The sequence below is a fragment of the Pristis pectinata genome, chromosome 3 (assembly GCF_009764475.1).
Source record: "Pristis pectinata isolate sPriPec2 chromosome 3, sPriPec2.1.pri, whole genome shotgun sequence".
Classification (NCBI taxonomy): Eukaryota; Metazoa; Chordata; class Chondrichthyes; order Rhinopristiformes; family Pristidae; genus Pristis; species Pristis pectinata.
In genome coordinates, this window is record NC_067407.1 from 98,397,160 (window position 1) to 98,415,201 (window position 18,042).

The 18,042-nt window shown below is 37.5% G+C and overlaps 1 protein-coding gene across 2 annotated transcripts in view; it reads left to right on the forward strand.

The window, feature by feature from the left end:
- fam161a (FAM161 centrosomal protein A) overlaps positions 1-9,270 on the forward strand; it is a 32,855-nt gene extending 23,585 nt beyond the window's left edge. For both annotated transcript variants that reach the window (XM_052012767.1, XM_052012768.1), the window contains exons 3-6: positions 1,107-2,285; positions 6,646-6,745; positions 7,965-8,122; positions 8,872-9,270. In XM_052012767.1, coding sequence (XP_051868727.1) covers positions 1,107-2,285; positions 6,646-6,745; positions 7,965-8,122; positions 8,872-8,956 — 1,522 coding nt within the window. In that variant the 3' untranslated portion in view covers positions 8,957-9,270. The remainder of the gene's footprint in view (positions 1-1,106; positions 2,286-6,645; positions 6,746-7,964; positions 8,123-8,871) is intronic.
- Positions 9,271-18,042: the final 8,772 nt, after the last annotated feature.

Sequence of the window (18,042 nt, forward strand, 5' to 3'; positions counted from 1 at the left end):
TGCTTTTTCTCAATTAACCCAAATGAAATTATAATAATCTGTGACTCCTACCACAGTTGGCCCAGTTTGCCAATCTTTTTATAGCTTTCCATTTTTCACTTAATTTTTATATTTGTGTCTTTTAAAAAAAACAGACTGCTGGGAGAACTCAGCATGTCAGGCAGCATCTATCAGGCAAAGGGATAGTCAACCCCTTGGGTTGAGACTCTGCATCAGTTCCTTTGTCTATCCCTTCACCTCTACTGATGCTGCCTAATGCACTGAGTTTCTCTAGCAGTTTTTTTTTGCTCCAGGTCCCAGCATTTGCTATATATGTATCTTTTTTTCCCCTTTGTACCTCTCATTACATGTCTGTAAATATTTCTTCCATCATAAGCACATTTTATCCTTCTTCGTTCTTAGTATTCTTCCATTTCTTATTTGCATATTAATAATTTGTAATGTAAGTTTCAGCTTCCGTATTTAAACTGCTAGAACATTTACCAGTTAGTCCAGAATGGTCACTCCACTGCTGAGCAATATATCCAAATTAATTTTCTATATAATTTGAAACTTACAGTAGTTTAATATCATCAAAACTGATGTTATCTTGTTTTTGTGTGCATACTTCTGCTTATCTATTTGGCAGGCAATCTCAGTTTTCGTTTGCACAGATATGAACTTCCGATTGTCCATATGCTCACCTGTCACTGTGCTGTTGTAATCCATACCCATACCTCGAGCGTTGATTTCTGTAAAATGTTAATTACCAGCTTCTGGACGTTCACACTTTGCAAACTTCTAACTATTGCAAACATCCAAACAATCCAAAATCTGCCTTTTATCCCTTATTGCTTAAGTTCTACTTCCTCATTAGCCTTATCTCAGTCTGCTCTATAATATCAATTGCCTTTGTTGTGATCCTCTGGAAAGCACTTCTTTAAAAAAAAGTTACTGATACTGTTCTCTGTTACTGATAACAATCTACTAAATTATCCTATTTTTCTGCATCATCTGCTTCCCAGTACTTGAGATGTTCTCTTACAAGAATGTGTTACGCAAGTTGTTTTAATAAATATACTATAATATTACGAAGTAAAACAGACTTTCTTTGTAAATTTTTATAGTTTAACCTGCAAGCTGAGTACAGATAGGAAAAATGATGTCCATCTTTCTTATTCGACTGCGGAGGTAGAGGTGGGGAGTACTGCATCCTTGAGCCTATCAGAATCATCCACTGAAGATCAAGAACTAGGTGGGGAAAATTTCACATCCCATGGAAGGAATCGAATTCAGAGAATGTGGGATGGATTTTCTGTCGAGATGTATAGCTCGTGTGAAAAACCCCAGAAGCTTGGAAGTTCAAATTTGCTGAAAGCAAAAGTAATTAAAAAGGAGCAAAAACACTGGTCACCAAAGATAACAATACCAGAGCCTTTCCAAATGACCCTTAGGGAAGCTGAAAGGAAGCAGCAAAAGATCAGATCTAGATCTCAAATTGAGGTAGAGAATTATATGCTAAGAAAACAATTGGAGGAAGAAGCAGAATGCCAGAAAAATTTCTGTGCTAACCCTGTACCAGCCCACACCTATATCCCGCTAATGGAAGAAATAATGGAACGGAATGAGGAAAGAAGGAAATTTGTTAAGGCAAGGAGCAAAGAGATTCTACTGGCAATACAAAAACCCTTTGCCTTTATTGAAAGGGAGGAAAAGAAGAAAGAAATTAGAAAAATGCAAATAAAGGATCTTGATTTATTGGTAAACAAAAAAAAGACATTTAAAGCAAAACCTCTCCCCAAATATCTTCATGATCAGAAGATCATTGATAGGATTGAAGAGGAAGAGCTCTACAGAGCAATAAGGATGAAAGTGAGAGCTCAAGAAATGTTAAACAGTGCATCCCTTCCAAAGAGTATGCTTCATAATGCTGTCTTGAAAAGAAGAAAAACAGTGTGTTGTGAGCTGGATAAAGAACTGAAATTCAAACCCCAGATTAATGCCAAAGTTCCAGATTTTGAGATGTTGCACAGAAAATCTCAGAGACAGATCATGAAAAAGAAGAAATTGAAATTGACAACTGTATGTGAACCCTTCCAACTGCGCACTTCGCATGTCTTACCTAATAAAAAGTTTATGGATGATACAATAGCAGATGAAACTCAGTTGAAAGAGATACACTGGCCTTTTATATCTAGCAGAAAACAGTCAAAATCACGTAACAGCATGAATTCAACTCCATCAGGATCTTTGGCCTTTGAAATTACACGGAGCACAGAAGCTTCAAAGAAGAAAGAAGCTGCTAGGTAAGAGAATTTTATCTTTGGTATGATAAGTGTAATCAATGACTCATTAAATCAGATTATCCATACCACGCTATTTTCTGAATCCATCATTTTTAGTGAAAAGCTTACAAAAAAGTAAAGTTATTTTGACAATATCTTTTTAAAAAATAACATCAATTTGCGTCTGCATCTTTACATACTAAAGTAGATAAATAAGGAACTTTTCAAATTAATTTCACGTGGGAAAGAAAAGTAAAACGTGAGATTTCTGGCAGTGTTGCAGTCCCTGGATAACTTAAGGGTTCCTTTCCTGAGAACTGCCCGTAAGCTGATATCTCTGTAAGTCACAAACATCAGTTTTCTATTGTAACCCATATCATATCGCTCTACATACACTTGCTAAAATTCTTTCATGTCATTGAATAATCACAGTAAAATTGTTAGGGATTCAGGAGTAATGGAATTACTTGAATATAGCAGATAGTAACTTAAATGAGAACCAGTTTTCAGTTCTTAATGTAAATTGCAAGCAGTAATCAGTTTGAAGTTAAAAAGACAGCTTTGCAAACAAAGAGTACTGTCTACAGAGCACAGACTGCTGGTCCCAGCAGGGGGCTGGCTGCTCAAGAGACATGGTTTGCAAAGTGAAGTGACTGTGAGATGTTCTAGTATGCATCAGCCAAATGTAAAACATTGGGGTTATGTTAATTGACCTACATCAAACCAGGCAACATGGGCTAAATTATTTTGCATCACTGTGACCCAGTTCAAGGAAGCTTGCAGACCAGACTGACATTGTAACTTAGCACATCAAACATTGTCACATGCATATTTGCTCAATCAATAGTTCAGATATTTGTGTACTCAGAGAATCATCCCTCACAACATTAATTTTTGGTGTCTGGGATCTCTGTTCCCAGAAGCTTTTAGACCATCCATGTGAATTACTTTGTCCCAGCAAAGGTGTTTGAACATTCAAAGATGAATCCCTATGTAGATATGTAACTCAAAGGAAACAGTTTATAAAGTCTTAAATAATTAAAATATAATTGTTTTTAGTTGCACTCATTATTGTCCTAGAGAAAAATAAAGTAAATAAGTCACTTAGTTTTATTCGCTCTGGTTTGAGAAACCTGAATCTGGTAAATGGGCGTAATGCTGAGAGACCTAAGGCAAAGTTAATCTGGCTCCTCCACTCAGTATGTCAGTGTGTCATGCTGGACTTCGAGATATTTAAGAGCTATTAAAATTGAATGAAATTGTAAACTCTCTGTTGAAATTACTGGGATATTCAATTTAGGTCTGATCTGTCCTCGGAAAAGAGAGATGATTTTTCTCCAGCTTAATGCAGAGGAATTCAGGCAAGACTAGGCCATGAGTCCAGGTGTGGAGAATAGTGACAGATGCAACAGCACCCATTATTAAATAAGTGATAGCCTTCCATGTTTACTTGTTCCATATTAGCAAGTCTGAAACTTAGTGAAGTTTTGAAAGAACCTCTGACTTCTCCAATCTAGCAGTTATTATCTCATTATTTGAGTAATGTTCCATTTGGAACTGTTGACTAGACTTCTGTGTGATTTGGTGATTGTAGCTTTGTTGTTTCGAGTTTAACCCAATGCTAAACAAAATCAAACTTACTAATCAAACCTCCTATATTCACAACTAAATAATTATTGTATGTAACAAACAGTAAGGAATTCAGCGCAGATCACTATGGTCTATCATTGGTCACAGGCTTCCAGTCACAAAAACAACCATCTTCCATCACTCTGTATCTCCTATTACCAAGCTGGATTGAATTTGCTATTTGCCCTGGATCCCAAAGCTTTTGGATCAGTTTCCCATGAGGGATATTGTGAAAGACCAACTGAAGTTCATGTATCAACAAACGATCTGCTGGAGAACTCAGTGGGTCAAGCAGAGTAGAACAAGAAGAGGAAGAAAAGGGCTCTCAGCAGGGTCTCTCATTTCGAAGAAGGTCTTTAGGGAGTGGTTAAGTGGCAACTAATATTCATGCTGCAAAAGGCAGTGACCATCTCTGACATAAGAACATCCTATCACCAACTCTTGACGTTTCAATTACATGATCAGGTCCCTCACCATCAATACCTTAGGAGTCACCGTTGGCTAGAAAGTCGACTGGACTGGCCATGTAAATACCATGACTACAAGAACCGGTCGGAGACTAAATGTCCTGTAGCAAGTAAGTAGCCTCTTGACACCCCAAGGCCTTTTTATCATCTACAAGATACAAGTCATGAGGTTGATGAAACACTGCCCACTTGCCTGAATGAGTGCAGTGCCAACTCTAAAGAAGCTCAACATCATCCAGTACAAAGCACTCTATCGATCACCATAAACATTCATCTGCAAACTGTGTTGCAGTTATTCATCTAGGTTCCTCTAACAACACTTCCCAATCCCATGATATTTCCACTAAGAAGGACCATGGCAGAAGCCACCATCTGCAGGTTTGCCCCTAAATCACACATCATCCTTACTTGGAAATATATTGCCGGTCCTTTATCGTCACTAGGTTTAAATCCTGGAACTCCTTGCCGAACAGCACTCTGGGAGTATCTTCACCAGAAGGACCACAGCAGTTTGAGAAGGCAGCTCACCAGCACTTTTTCAAGGGCAATTACGGATGGGCAATAAATGTTGACCTTGCCAGCAACATTCAGATCCCAAAAATGAGTAAGAATTAATATTAAAAAAAATCACTTGCTTAAGGCATCTTCCTGCTGCTCTTGGATGTTTGGCAGATGGGATGGCTATAAGACTTGGTATCATGATTTGCTCCACAGATACACTGATGGAGAGACTGCCCATTCCAAGTTGGACTCTTAAACTCTACAAGCAAAAACATGTGCCAAGATGGTGCTGGACACCAAGTAATTAGATATGCACTCTCACTGGTCTTCTTCTGTAGTCTGGCACATTGAATTTCTCATTTGAGTCTCTGCAGCAGACCTGGTATGAAATTCTGACAGCTGGCAATATGGCACCTGTGCTGTCCTTGGATCCAATCCATTGTGATTTCAAGTGCAGATCTCACTCCTGTACTTTTTTTCTGAACCATGGATAGTGTCAATATCTGAGGTGGTGGTTGCACATGAAATCACAGGACACTGTTCCTTCATATTCACTTTCTTCTTTCTTTTCAATAATGCTAAGTGTTCATGGGTGAGGTAAAATATAACAACATTAAAGGCAAATCCTGACTGATAGGCACTGTTTCTAGATGAATAACAAGATATAATGAATTAAGCAATAGATGAGGCAAGTGGTGCTGTTTGCCATTGAAGCCATGCAGAGGGAACTTGACATCTTGTACGAGATCACTCAACCATCTTCCTGATTTTTCTCCACTATCCCTTGCCATTGCCTGTATGGAAATATTTTGGGTGCCCTGATCTACCTCTTCCAGGATAACCTCCAGTGCTGCATCAGAAGATGATGCTTGCTCTTTTTCTTTATCAGCCATTGACAATTGTAGCTGCAGCACAGTATTCAGAATGAACTCAGCACCACCACCACATCTGAGGTGGCTAATGAGTTCTGTGTAGTATCTGCAGACTCTGCCAAGGGGGGTGGGGGTGTGGTGGAATCAGTGGAAGTTGATGGGATGGGTGGGACAATTGATTGCATTACTGCTTGTTCCTTTTCTGTTTGCACCTGGTCTTCATGTGATCCTATGACAAGTCTCCACCAGTTTAAGGGATTTTTGGTATAGTACATTTTTATCAGGGCGGCTTTGAGGATATCCTGAAATGTTTAGTTTGTCTTCCTAGATATCACATGCCAGGACAGCTCTGAGTAGATTCATTGCAAATGACATGGCTGGCCCATCAAAGCTGGTTCGGCATGATCATAGCCTCTTCTGGGGATATTGGCCTGTGAGAAAAGAGATATTGGTTTGATTGACCTTCCAGTGGATTTGGAGGATTTTACAGAGGCAGTGTTGATGGTACTTCTCCAGTACCATGAGATCCTACTTTAAGTTGTTCTGTCTCTGACATACACAGGAGAGTAGGGTTCACTCCAGCTCAGTAGACCATAAGCTTGGTTTTGGGTTCGAGGTCTTGACATTTCTGCCAGTGGCTGAGTCTATGCTGGCCTAATAATGGGGATGATGGATTTTTGCGTCAATGCCTACCTTCACTGAGAGGTGGTTTCCAATACATGCCTGATATTAGTAATACTGGACTCTCTACTGATGTTTGCAGCAATAAATAACTCACCGTCGTGCAAGTGCATAAGCAGCACAAAAGTGTTATCCTGCTTGTGTTTCAGACAAGGGTTGCAGTTTAATTATGTTACAATGTCTGAATCCAATTTTGGATTTTGCAGTTTTGCCCCCATTGTGTCTTACCAGTAATCACCAAAGAAAAAGGACAAAAAGCTACCTTTTAGAACTTGAAGAGATGCAGGAGATAGTAAACAGGAGGCCTTTGCTCCAAGAGGTGCTGGCACAGGTATGCCCTTAAAACATTTTGAACTGCTTAAGTGTTACACATTACAAGTTCTAATATTTTATCTGGTTAATTTTCAGGCCTTGCATATCTTGAAAGCATAACTAACTAACCTGGTTCTTATGAGTCATATTGGTCTGGATCTTGTTGACACTGGGGAGCTAGTGTTGCCCAAGGTATCCCAGACTCTACTGGCATAACAGCTGCAGGACCTCCAACAGCACACTGTGGATTCCGATCTCTGAAGGCTTATAAAAACTTTGAGAAGTAGCAAAGCCCATCCTCAGTTTAGTCAGCAGTAGAATCATTCAATGTTTTTTTAAAATAACTCAGTGGGGGGAGGGGTTAAAACTAGTAAAAATGTAATAAATTTAAATTATTGAAAAAGCCTAAAAGTATTCAAATGATTAAGACAATAAACTACATTCCTTTTTTTTAAATGAGCTTGCCTTCCTCTTCACATTATAATTGCAGCCCTCGTTGAAATTCATGGCGTTTTAGATCTCATGCTACATTTTGGAACAAACATTGAGAGCGCATGCTTAGAAGTCCTGAAGATCCAATCCACTGTTTCTTTGGGTTAAATGTGCATTACTTTTTATTTGTGTTAAAGGCATGCTACTTTGCTAAGTTTGCAAAATGAAACTTAAATGAAAAATGAAGTATTAATTTTGGAGATAAACATATCGTTGCAAATTTTCCTTAATCACTGGAGATGAGGAAGTATTTTTGAACATGACCAGGGAAAATGTTAAAACAAATGACATTCTAGATAATGGGTATTGCCAGTAAAATGCAGTAAATTCATTTGTTTTTCAATTGATAATCAGATCCTGGATAGAATTAAAATGTTATCATTTATTAAGTGAAAAGTATTATAATGAAAGGTACATAAAATGTTTATGCCATTTTAAAATTGCAATCTTTTTCAAAACCTTTTGTCTCATAAGTATTAAGACTAATTAGAATTTAATATCAAAGAGTTCATGTGAGCATTGTCTCTTGAAATGAGAAGAAACTACATTATCAGCTTGTATATCTTTAATCTACAGTAACTTCTGATCAACTTTAGGTGTACAGATGGAATATGACATCTTGATATTTCAGTGTTGTATTTTTATTTTAGCTGCCAGCTATATAATCATTGGTATGAATTTATAACAGCCAGTTTAGTAAAGTTTATTGAAAAAACATCTGAGCTGCTAGATGTTATTGCATACAGAGAAATGCTAGAAGATCAGCAGAGAGATATTGTACTACAGCACGAAAAGAACGAGGATTGAAGGAAGATTTTGTTTCCCAGCGAGGTCACTCTGCTTTAAATTCAAGTGACAGAGAGTCTGCGGAAAATGAAGAGGACAGCAATGTAAATGAAGAAAGGTAACTTTAATTTTAACAATTGATTTAGTTTTGATGTTTTGGAAGTTTTCAATTTTCTAGTTCTAAGATGCCTTCTTGTGTTTCAATAATTTGGAATTTTGCTTTATTAAATATTAATTATTAAACTGAGATTCCAGGGTTTATCTTTTAAACTTGTGTAGAGACTTTCATATTCTGAAATAAGAATAGTGAAAACTTTCCAGAGTTCAAATTGTTGAATTAAGATGTAGCATAATCCTAAAAAGAGAGTACATTTTTGGATTGAATTATTTTTCTTAATACACAAAAGAACATTGGGTTAAATAGCTTCTTAAACTTTTTGGTGATATTTAATGAACATTGTGGATTTAACTTTGTAATATTTTTCACATAATTTCAATATACAGCAGATCAGTTACTACTGTAAAGCTGTCGCTATTGCAAAGCATGTTAAGCTTTGTTGACCATACATGTCATCTAAATAAAGTGATACGATCAGTTTGTTGTTGAGTAGGGTAGGCAAAATATTTGTTATGGTCTAATTAAATAAAGTACTCTTTTGGAATTCAACAGATCACTTTCGGTTAAAAAAAATGTGATCTCTTATCAGGTGAAAAATAAATAATCCGCAGCACATCCAGCTAAAATATATTTGTGAGATTGACGTCTTGTAGCTATAAGTTAGGTTTGTTCATTTGAAAAGGTTTCAGCTGTAGGTACTGAGATTGGAACAGTAGAGGATATTGACAGTGTTAAAATTGTTTCTCTAGTTCTCAAGAGGAAGATGATGGACTTGACTTTGACTTCAAAGATGATTATGAAGATGAGGAGTCAAGGGTTGCAGAAGAAAATTAAGACAGAATGTGAAGCTGAGTGACTGTAAAGCAGCAAGAAGTTTGAAGAATTTTCTATAAATGACTAACTGTATTAAGTGAGTTTTTTGAATAACAATTATGCTTTATTCCTAATGGGTACTATTTTTACAATTTTGTATGATCATAGACTGGCAAATTACAGAATTAATGACAGATTACTTAATTTTATGATAAGACTGATTTTTATTACTGAACTTAAAGGGCATTTAATCAGGTCTGGCAAATTTGTCTTGTGATTCTCAAATATACAACAGAAATCCAACTGATGTTAATGACGGTAGTACTTTTTTTCAGTTGATATAGATGCTTGCAAGCACTTTTCTAGTGTTTGTGTGGAATGATATTTATACTGAATATTATTATGGTTAGATATTTGCACTAATAGTATCTTAGGCTGTTTTCTAAATGTTTTGGCCAAATCCTCAATCTGTAAAAAGTTGAAATTGAAGATATCTTTATCACATGTACTTTTGCATTGATTTCCGGAGATGCCTGTCTTGTAGCAAAGCCTTGATTTTGAAAGTCTCATCATCTTATTCAAATTTTTCTATGCCCTCAATCCTCCCAAACTAAATTTCCTCCAGCCTCACAACTCTCTAAGAAGCCTGTTTCTCTCAAATTCTGGTCTCTTGATCATTTCTAAATTTAATTGTTCTGCTATTAGCAATCCTGCCCTCTGCTAGACTCCTTAAGTTCTGGAATTTCCTCCATAAATCTCTCCATATTTAAGTTACTCCTTGACAAAGCTTTTTGCTATCTGCCCTAATGTTTCCTTATGAGTCTCAACATCAGTTTTGCTATATTAAATGCACAATATATAGAGAGTCATGCAGCATGGAAACAGGCCCTTCAGCCCAACTGGTCCAAGGTGCCTATATAAGCTTGTCCCATTCGCTAGCGTTTGGCTAACCTTTTAAACCTTTCCTATCCATGTAGCTGTACAACTGTCTTTTAAAAATTGACATTGTACCCACCTGAACCACTTCCTCTGACAACCCATTCCACATGCATACCACAGTCAAGTTCCTATTAAATATTTCCCCTCTCACTTTAAACCTACAACCTCTAGTTCTTGATTTCCCAACCTGGGATAAAGACTGAGTGAGTGCACTCACCATATAAATGCGCTCCCCCCATAATTTTATACACCACTCAGTCTCCTGCACTCCAAGGAAAAAAGTCCTAGTCTTCCCATCCTCTCCCTATAACTCAGTCCCTCAAGTCCTGGCACTCTCCTTGTAAATCTTTTCTGCACTCTTTCCAGTTTAACATCTTTCCTACAGTAGGGTGAGCAGAACTGAACACAATATTCCAGTAGTGGCCTCACCAGCATCTTGTACAATCACAACATGACCTCCCAACTTCTATACTCTGTGCCCTGACTGATGAATGCCAGCGTGCCTCTTCACCACCCTGTCTACCTGTGACTCCACTGTCAGGGAACCAAGTATCTGGACTCCAAGATCCCTCAGTTCTACAACACTCCCCAGGGCCCTACCATTCACTGTGAAAGTCCTACCTTGATTTGACTCTCCAAAATGCAAAACCTCACACTTAACTGAATTAAACTCCATTTGCCATTCCTCAGACCACTTACTCAGCTGATCAAGACCCCCCCTATAATTTTTGACTACTTTGCTGTCCACTATACGCCTTTTTAGTGTCATCCACAAACTTTCTAACCATTCTCATCCAAATCGTTGATATAAATCACAAACAGCAAAGGGCTCAGTACTGACCTCTGAGTCATGGTCCTCCACTCAGAAACAACCTTCCACCAATATGTGGAAATCATTGTTGAATTTGCATTTAAAGTGCAGAACAGCTCCTATCAATTGTAAAAATTAAAACACTGGCTGTAATTTTTGGCTCCAAGTTCAGGAATTATTCAGATCTGGCCCTTTTGCATCTGAATCTAATCAAAACCCAAGATTTCAGAACCCAAATATAATGAAAAATAAGGCTTAGAGCTATTCGGAATTCTAATCCATGGCAGTAACCAAGACTGGGTTCAAAAAGGACAGGAGACATGAGATTCTGCAGATGGTGGAATCTGGAGCAACACACACAAAATGCTGGAGGAACTCAGCATGTCAGGCAGCATCTGTGGAGGGAAATGAACAGTGATGTTTTGGGTCGAAACCCTTCATCAGGACCCTCAAAAAGGGCATGATTGAGTACTTAATTTTCCTGAATACAAAATGTTCAGAAAAAAATGAGGAAAATAAGAAAGGAGTAGGTGTGGCTGTATTGATTAAGGTGCATATTGCTTGAGAGCGAGGATGTTTTTTATGACAGCATATGTATGGTAAGCATTTTTTTTCATAGAAGAAAAATCAAGTGCCTTCATAATAGTAGGAAGGACATAGAGGAGGAAATCTTACAGGGAAATTCAGAGTTGTGCAAGAACTCTGTTGTGATGGGAGATGTCAACTATCCTAATGTAGTCTGGGAATGTAATTATTAATGTGAAAAGCAAAACAGAATCTGTTCAGACCTTCATTAATGTTATATTTCTGTCCCAACAAGGAAGGGGGTATTGCTAAATTTAATTCTGGGAAATGATGGGATAAGTGTTAATGGAGGAATGTTTGGTGAATAGCAGTCATTTTAAGATATCTTTATTTGTCACATGTACATCTACTGTATTTTAAGATATCTTTATTAGTTACATGTACATTGAAACACACGGTGAAATGCATCTTTTGTGTAGAGTGTTCTAGGGGCAGCCCACAAGTGTCGCCACGCTTCCGTCACCAACATAGCATGCCCACAACTTCCTAACCTGTATGTCTTTGGAATGTGGGGAGGAAACCCACGCAGACACAGGGAGAACATACAAACTCCAGTGGCCGGAATTGAACCCAGGTCGCCTGCGCTGTAATAGTGTTACGCTAACCGCTACACTACCGTTAGAAAAGAACAAGGAACAGTTGATGGGGAAAAAATTAGAGGAGCAACAATTTCAGTGGGTTGGAAATTGATCTGGCCAGGCAAATTGGCATCAAAGGCTAATTGAATAATTAGCTGCCTTTAACTTGTAGATGGTTCAACCACAGTTTGAGCTTGTTCACGTGAGAGGGTGTTGGGAACATAGTAATCAGAACAAGAGTTTTTTTGGGTGATGAAAGATGCAGAAAATAAGGTGAAGGAGGGAAAGGTGCATAACAGATTCTGATAGAAAATACATGCAAGAATGAGCCTAGATTTAGAAAGTTTGAAATGAGGGACAGAGTTGGAGTCTATCCAAGAATCTTTAATATATATGTAAAAAGCAAGCAGGTAGTTAGAGGAGGGCCATGCCTAATTAGGGATCAAGGAGGTGTTTTATGCATGGAGGGACTAAATGAGTACTTTGCGTCTACTTTTATTAAGATGTAGACATTACTAAAGTCACAAAATAAGAGGTAGTGCATATTAGTGTTGGTTTATTATTGGTATTGGTTTGTTATTGTCACTTGTATCAAGGTACAGTGAAAAATTTGTCTTGCATACTGTTCGTACAGATCAATTCATTACACAGTACATGATAAAAGCAATAACAGAATACAGAGTGAAGTGTCACAGCTACAGAGGAAGTGCAGTGCAGGTAGACAATGTTGGGTTGCTTAAGTTTTGATGTAGATGGTTTTCACTGGATTTTAAGTAGATAAATCACCAGGTCCAAAAGTGATGTACATCATAGGTTGCTGAGAAATACAAGGTTAATGATTACAAAGATCCTGGTTAAAGTCTTCTGATTGTGGTTGGATAATAAATGTTATATAAAGTAAAAATACTCAAATTTCAGCAGATCAGGCAACAGCTGTGGAGAGAGAAAAATGTAATAATCCAGGTTGGTGATCTATCATCAGAACTTGGAAAACTTGGAGATAAAACATGTTGAATGGAGAAGATGGGGTTGGTGGTGGTTGTGGGGAGGGGCAGAGAAAACAAAAAGGGAAGTCTGAGATAAGGTGTGGAAAGTAGATGTTGAATGACAGAAGTGGTGGTAGAACCAGCTGAAAGATAATGGTAAAGGCAAGCAAATAGCAAAAGGTATATCAGACAAATGTAAATTGAAGAAGATAAATGAAATCTAAAACTACCTGGACTTCTAAATGTTACATGCTTGTTGAAAAAAAGATGCATGAAAATACTGAGCTACTACAGGCTAGTCAGTCTAACCTCAAAATAAAATTGTCACTTGCATAGGTGGAAATTAATAAAGGAAAGCCAGCATGTGTTTGTTAAAGGCAGGTTGTTTTTAACTAACGTCATGGTTTTTTCTTTGAGATAACAGTGAGATTTAATAAGGGCAATATGACTGTTTCAAAATGCATTTGATAAACTGCAGCATTATATTTTATCACCAGCATGATACCCATGAAAGGGGCAGTTGCAAGGTAGATACATCATTATCTTAGGAACAGGAAACAGTTGTGGTGAAAAGTTATTTTTTGAACTGGCAGGTCCTTGGGATCGAGACTGGGACCTCTGCCATTCCTGATGTACATTAATATCTTAGGTATACAAGACAGGATATAGACAGATTCGTGGAATAAGCAGACATATGATAGATTAAATTAGGAGAATTAATAGAATAATAAAAGGTGCAATTCTAAAGAGTTGCAGGAACTGAAACACGAGGATGTATGCAGACAAACATGTTGAAAACATACAGGGTCATAGCCTTTATAGTGGAAAGTGTAGAGTTCAAAAGCAAGGAAGTCATGTAAAATCTTTGAAGTATTGGTTTGCCTGCAAATGGAGTATTGCACTCATTTCTGAGGATTACAGTTTAGGAAGGATGTGATGACGGAAGAGTGCAGGAATGATTTATTAGAATGGTTGTGGAGATGAGGTATTTCAATTATATGGGTAAAGTAGCAAAATTAGACCTTTGAGAGAAGATTTGATAGGAGGATCCAATATCATTAATATTCTAGACATGTTAAAGTACTCATTGGTGAAAGGATTGGAAAGCAGAGTTGGTTGGTGAGAGAAACAAAGGCAATTTGAATACAGTGTCTGCTTATTGGTTGAAAGTGTATTGGAAGCAGATTAAAACATGATTTTCAAAAAGGAAGATAGGCAGTTGGGAAATAAAGATACATAACTACAAGCAAGAGTCCAGGTTGGTTGACCCGTCAAAAAGCCAGCACTGGTTTGAACAGCCAAATTACAGTTGCAAATACTGCAACAATTCTATGATTTTAAAATGAAGCTAGTTTCTGCATTAATAAAAAAATTGTTGATAATAGTATTTCTGGGATACTATCCAGCCAGAAGCAAACTGCATTCAGGGTTTCTCTATTTTCCTGGTGTGAATCATCCTAAAGACTTTTTAATGTATTTATGAGTAATTAGATTTTCTTGAAACAATTGGACGTATATAACACAAAGTTATGCAGTGTTCCACAAATATTTCTGTGTGGTGACAGAATTATGAAAAAAATATTGCCCTCTAATGGTAGAATAAGAACAAAAGCAAAACGAACAGGTGTAGGTGATTTGGTCCATTGTGTCTGCTTCGCCATGCAATCATATTATGACTGACCACAGTGCCACTTAATTGCAATAACCCTATATCCACTGATTCCCTTAATATCACATAATCTAGCAATCTCTGTTTTGAATGTACTCAGCGACTAAGTTTCCATGGTCCTCTTGGACAGTGAATTCCAAATGGTACACTATCCACTGGGTGAAGAAATTTCTTCCTGAATGGTTGATCCCTGATTCTCGAACTCTCGTCCAGGGAAACGGCAAGCCTTCATCTGTTAAACCCTTTGAGAATTTTGTATGTTTTAATGAGATCCTAGTGGACTTAATCTCTTCTCATCCACCAATTCCGCCATTCCAGGAATCAATCTGGTGATCCTTCATGGCATGTTGCAAGTATATCCAAGGGAGACAAGACTGTACACAGTGTTTCAGATGCAGTCACACCAGGATGGTAAATAATTAGAGTATCTCTGTTCTTGTTCTGAAATCTTTTTTCAATAAAGGCGAACATACTGTTTGCCTTCCGAATTGTTTGATGACCTTGCATCTGAACTTGCTATGATTTGTGATCAAAAAAAGCCCATGTGCCTCTAAAAACAACACCCGATATTTTCTCATTTAAAAAAATACTCATGTCGCTGATATTTTTCTCCAAAGTGGATGACCTCACATTTTACCACTTTATATTACATCTGTAAAGTCTTTGAGCATATACTTAACCTGTCTTGAGTCTTCTGAATCCAGCCAGCTTTATCTCCTAAGCAAAAAGCGAAAGGAAAAACAACTCTACCATGGCAAAGAAATGAAAAATTGTATTAGATCCAAAGAGGAATCAGACAAAGTTCCCAGAATACGAAATAAGCCTGATGATTCAAAGCAGTTTAGGATTCAGCAAAAAGGGACCATGAGAACAAAAATAAACTTTGAGATAATGGAGAGCAGAGAAATGGCTCAGAGAAGAGGATAAAAATAACTTCTCAAAATGTGAAAGAACCAAGAGTCAAATGAAAAGTAGGAATTTAAGGTACAGGTCCTCCCCAGGCTATGGCAGGGATCCGTTCCTGTGAACTGTTTATAACCCAAATAGTTCACAAGTTGGAAATGTGTCTGCGAACAGAGTTCTCACACAACAGAAGATACCTGCAGGGGCTAGAAAATCTATACCACCGGTCTCCCAAACGCTCATCCATAAGTCGGATGTTTGTAACCACGGGAGGATCTTTAGTAGTATAAGTAAACAAAAAAGTGATAGAGAAATTAATGCAATTGAAAGCTAATAAATCTTCAGTCCTCCTGCACTTATTGCTCTTTTTAAGCAATGTTTAAGCCTTTTCCTTTGATGTAATGCTATCTTTAATTTCTGCTGATAGCTACAGCTGGTCCACTCTTTTTGCCTTAACTATTACTTGTAAACTATGTATTAATTGTTTAAAAGTTAGCCATTCGTGCTTTACTGTCATCCCTTTTAAGGTGGCTTTCCAATCTACAAAAGTCAGCTTGTGCATCCTGCTTTATTCAGATTTAAGACTCTCATTTCAGATTGAAAGTGATTGGTTCAATTTTTATAGAAAATTCTGTCATTTATGATCACTGTTCCCTAAAGCTGCCTTAACCATTAGGTTCTCACTTAACCCTTCCTCATTTTACATTGAAAGTCTATTTCCTTATTGATTCCTCAACATACTGATTCTGGAATTAATTCATCTTCCACAAAATTGTTGCTAATTTAGTTTGGCCAATATACATGTAGATTAAAGTCCCCCATAATAATTGTATTACCCTAGTTACATGCACCCTCTAATTTCCTGATTCGTGCTATGCCTTTATATAAAACTCTCAATGTTCTCTGACCCTTGTTATTTCTTAGCTCCACCCAAACTAATTGTACTTATTGATTTTTCTGAGCTAAATTCCAACAGTTATTTGTATATAAAAAGCAATACTTACACTCATTAAAAGAAAACATTTTATCTTTAAAAATTTGGGTAAATCAATACATTGTGCATTTTTAGTTTTCTTAGCCTCCCTCCAAAGATGAGCTATCACAGACAATATAAGAGTGGCACAGAGGCACAGCTAGTAGAGCCGATACATCACAGCTCCAGCAACCTGCATTTGATCCTGGTTTCAGGTGCTGTTTATGAGTAGTTTGCATGCTCTTCCTACATCCATGTGGATTACCTCTGGGTGTTTGGGTTTCTTCCCACGTCCCAAAGACGTGCAGGTTGGTAGGTGAATTGGCCATTGTAAATTGTCCCTGGCATGTAGGTGAGTAATAGAATATGGAGAGAATTGACGGGAATGTGGGAAGAATAAAATGGGATTAATGTAAATGGGTGCTTGATTGTTGACACAGACTCAGTGGGCCAAAGGGCCTGTTTCTGTGCTGTATAACTAATCTAAAAGTGGGATAATCAACTTCATCTTATTTTGCCATTTCAATTCAATCATGTAGCTCTAGACTATTTACCAGTCTGGGTTCCATTTTCCTTGATGCTCATGTCTGTCAAAATTCTTTGATTTCGGTCATGAAAGCGCCAACTGTCTAAGCACATTTGTGGAAGAGTTCAATACTTCTACTACCCAAACCATGTGAATCAACCTTTAACTAAAGTGTCACCTCAAATATTTTTGCACACCTCAGTCTGCCCCTTTATCTTGTAACTCCGTAACCTCATTCAAGACTCTCCCACTCATGAAAAGGTCTCAACATCTGCTTTGTCATGCACCCTTGGATCTCGTGTTTCAATAAAATCACCCTTCATTCTTCTAAACTCTTGAGGAATACAGATCCTTTTGTGATAGTGTTAGCCTAGTGAATTTCTTCTCAACTGCCTCCAATGCTAGTATAGTATAACCTTTCATAGATCCTCTTACAATAAAGGTTGATCTACCATTTGCCTTTTCCTAACCATCGTAAGGGATTATTCTGGAGTTATGAAGTTATGGATAGTAAATGTTAATTAAAATGAGAACCAGTCTTCAGGAAATAAAACCTATTCACAATTTAACTTCAATTGATACGTTAAGGCTATTGAAACTAATCATTGGGTGTGGGACATTCTGATTCTGTCCCATTGAAACTAATGCATCATTAAAGGCTTATCCCTGCATGGTTGCAGGACTGCACATGGCTGCATGGAATGCACAGTTCAGGACAGGTCTGTTTTGTCACTTAATATTCTGGCTAGTTGCATATTCAGGTAGCCATCCCTCAACACTGCAACAAAAGAGGTATAATGTCTGGAGTTTGTGCTCGGAAGCTCTTGGACCAGCCACCAGTATGAATATTCAAAGAAGTTCTGCTAGTTGGGAATGTGCTCCCATTGTAAATATGTAATTCTGCAGAGTTACCTATCTACATTCAAAATGTTAAATAGGTAATTAATAGCTATTGAAACTGTAGTTAATTGTTTATTGTGATCTTTGGTTTTAAAAAAGTATAAAACATTGATGAGGGGAGGATTCTAGATTCTCTCCAGAAGATCTGCTGTTTTGAATAAAGACATCTATATCTCAAGATTACAGCTTCTGTGTGGCTCAGTTTAGTCAGTCACAACAACTACTTGCTGCTGATTT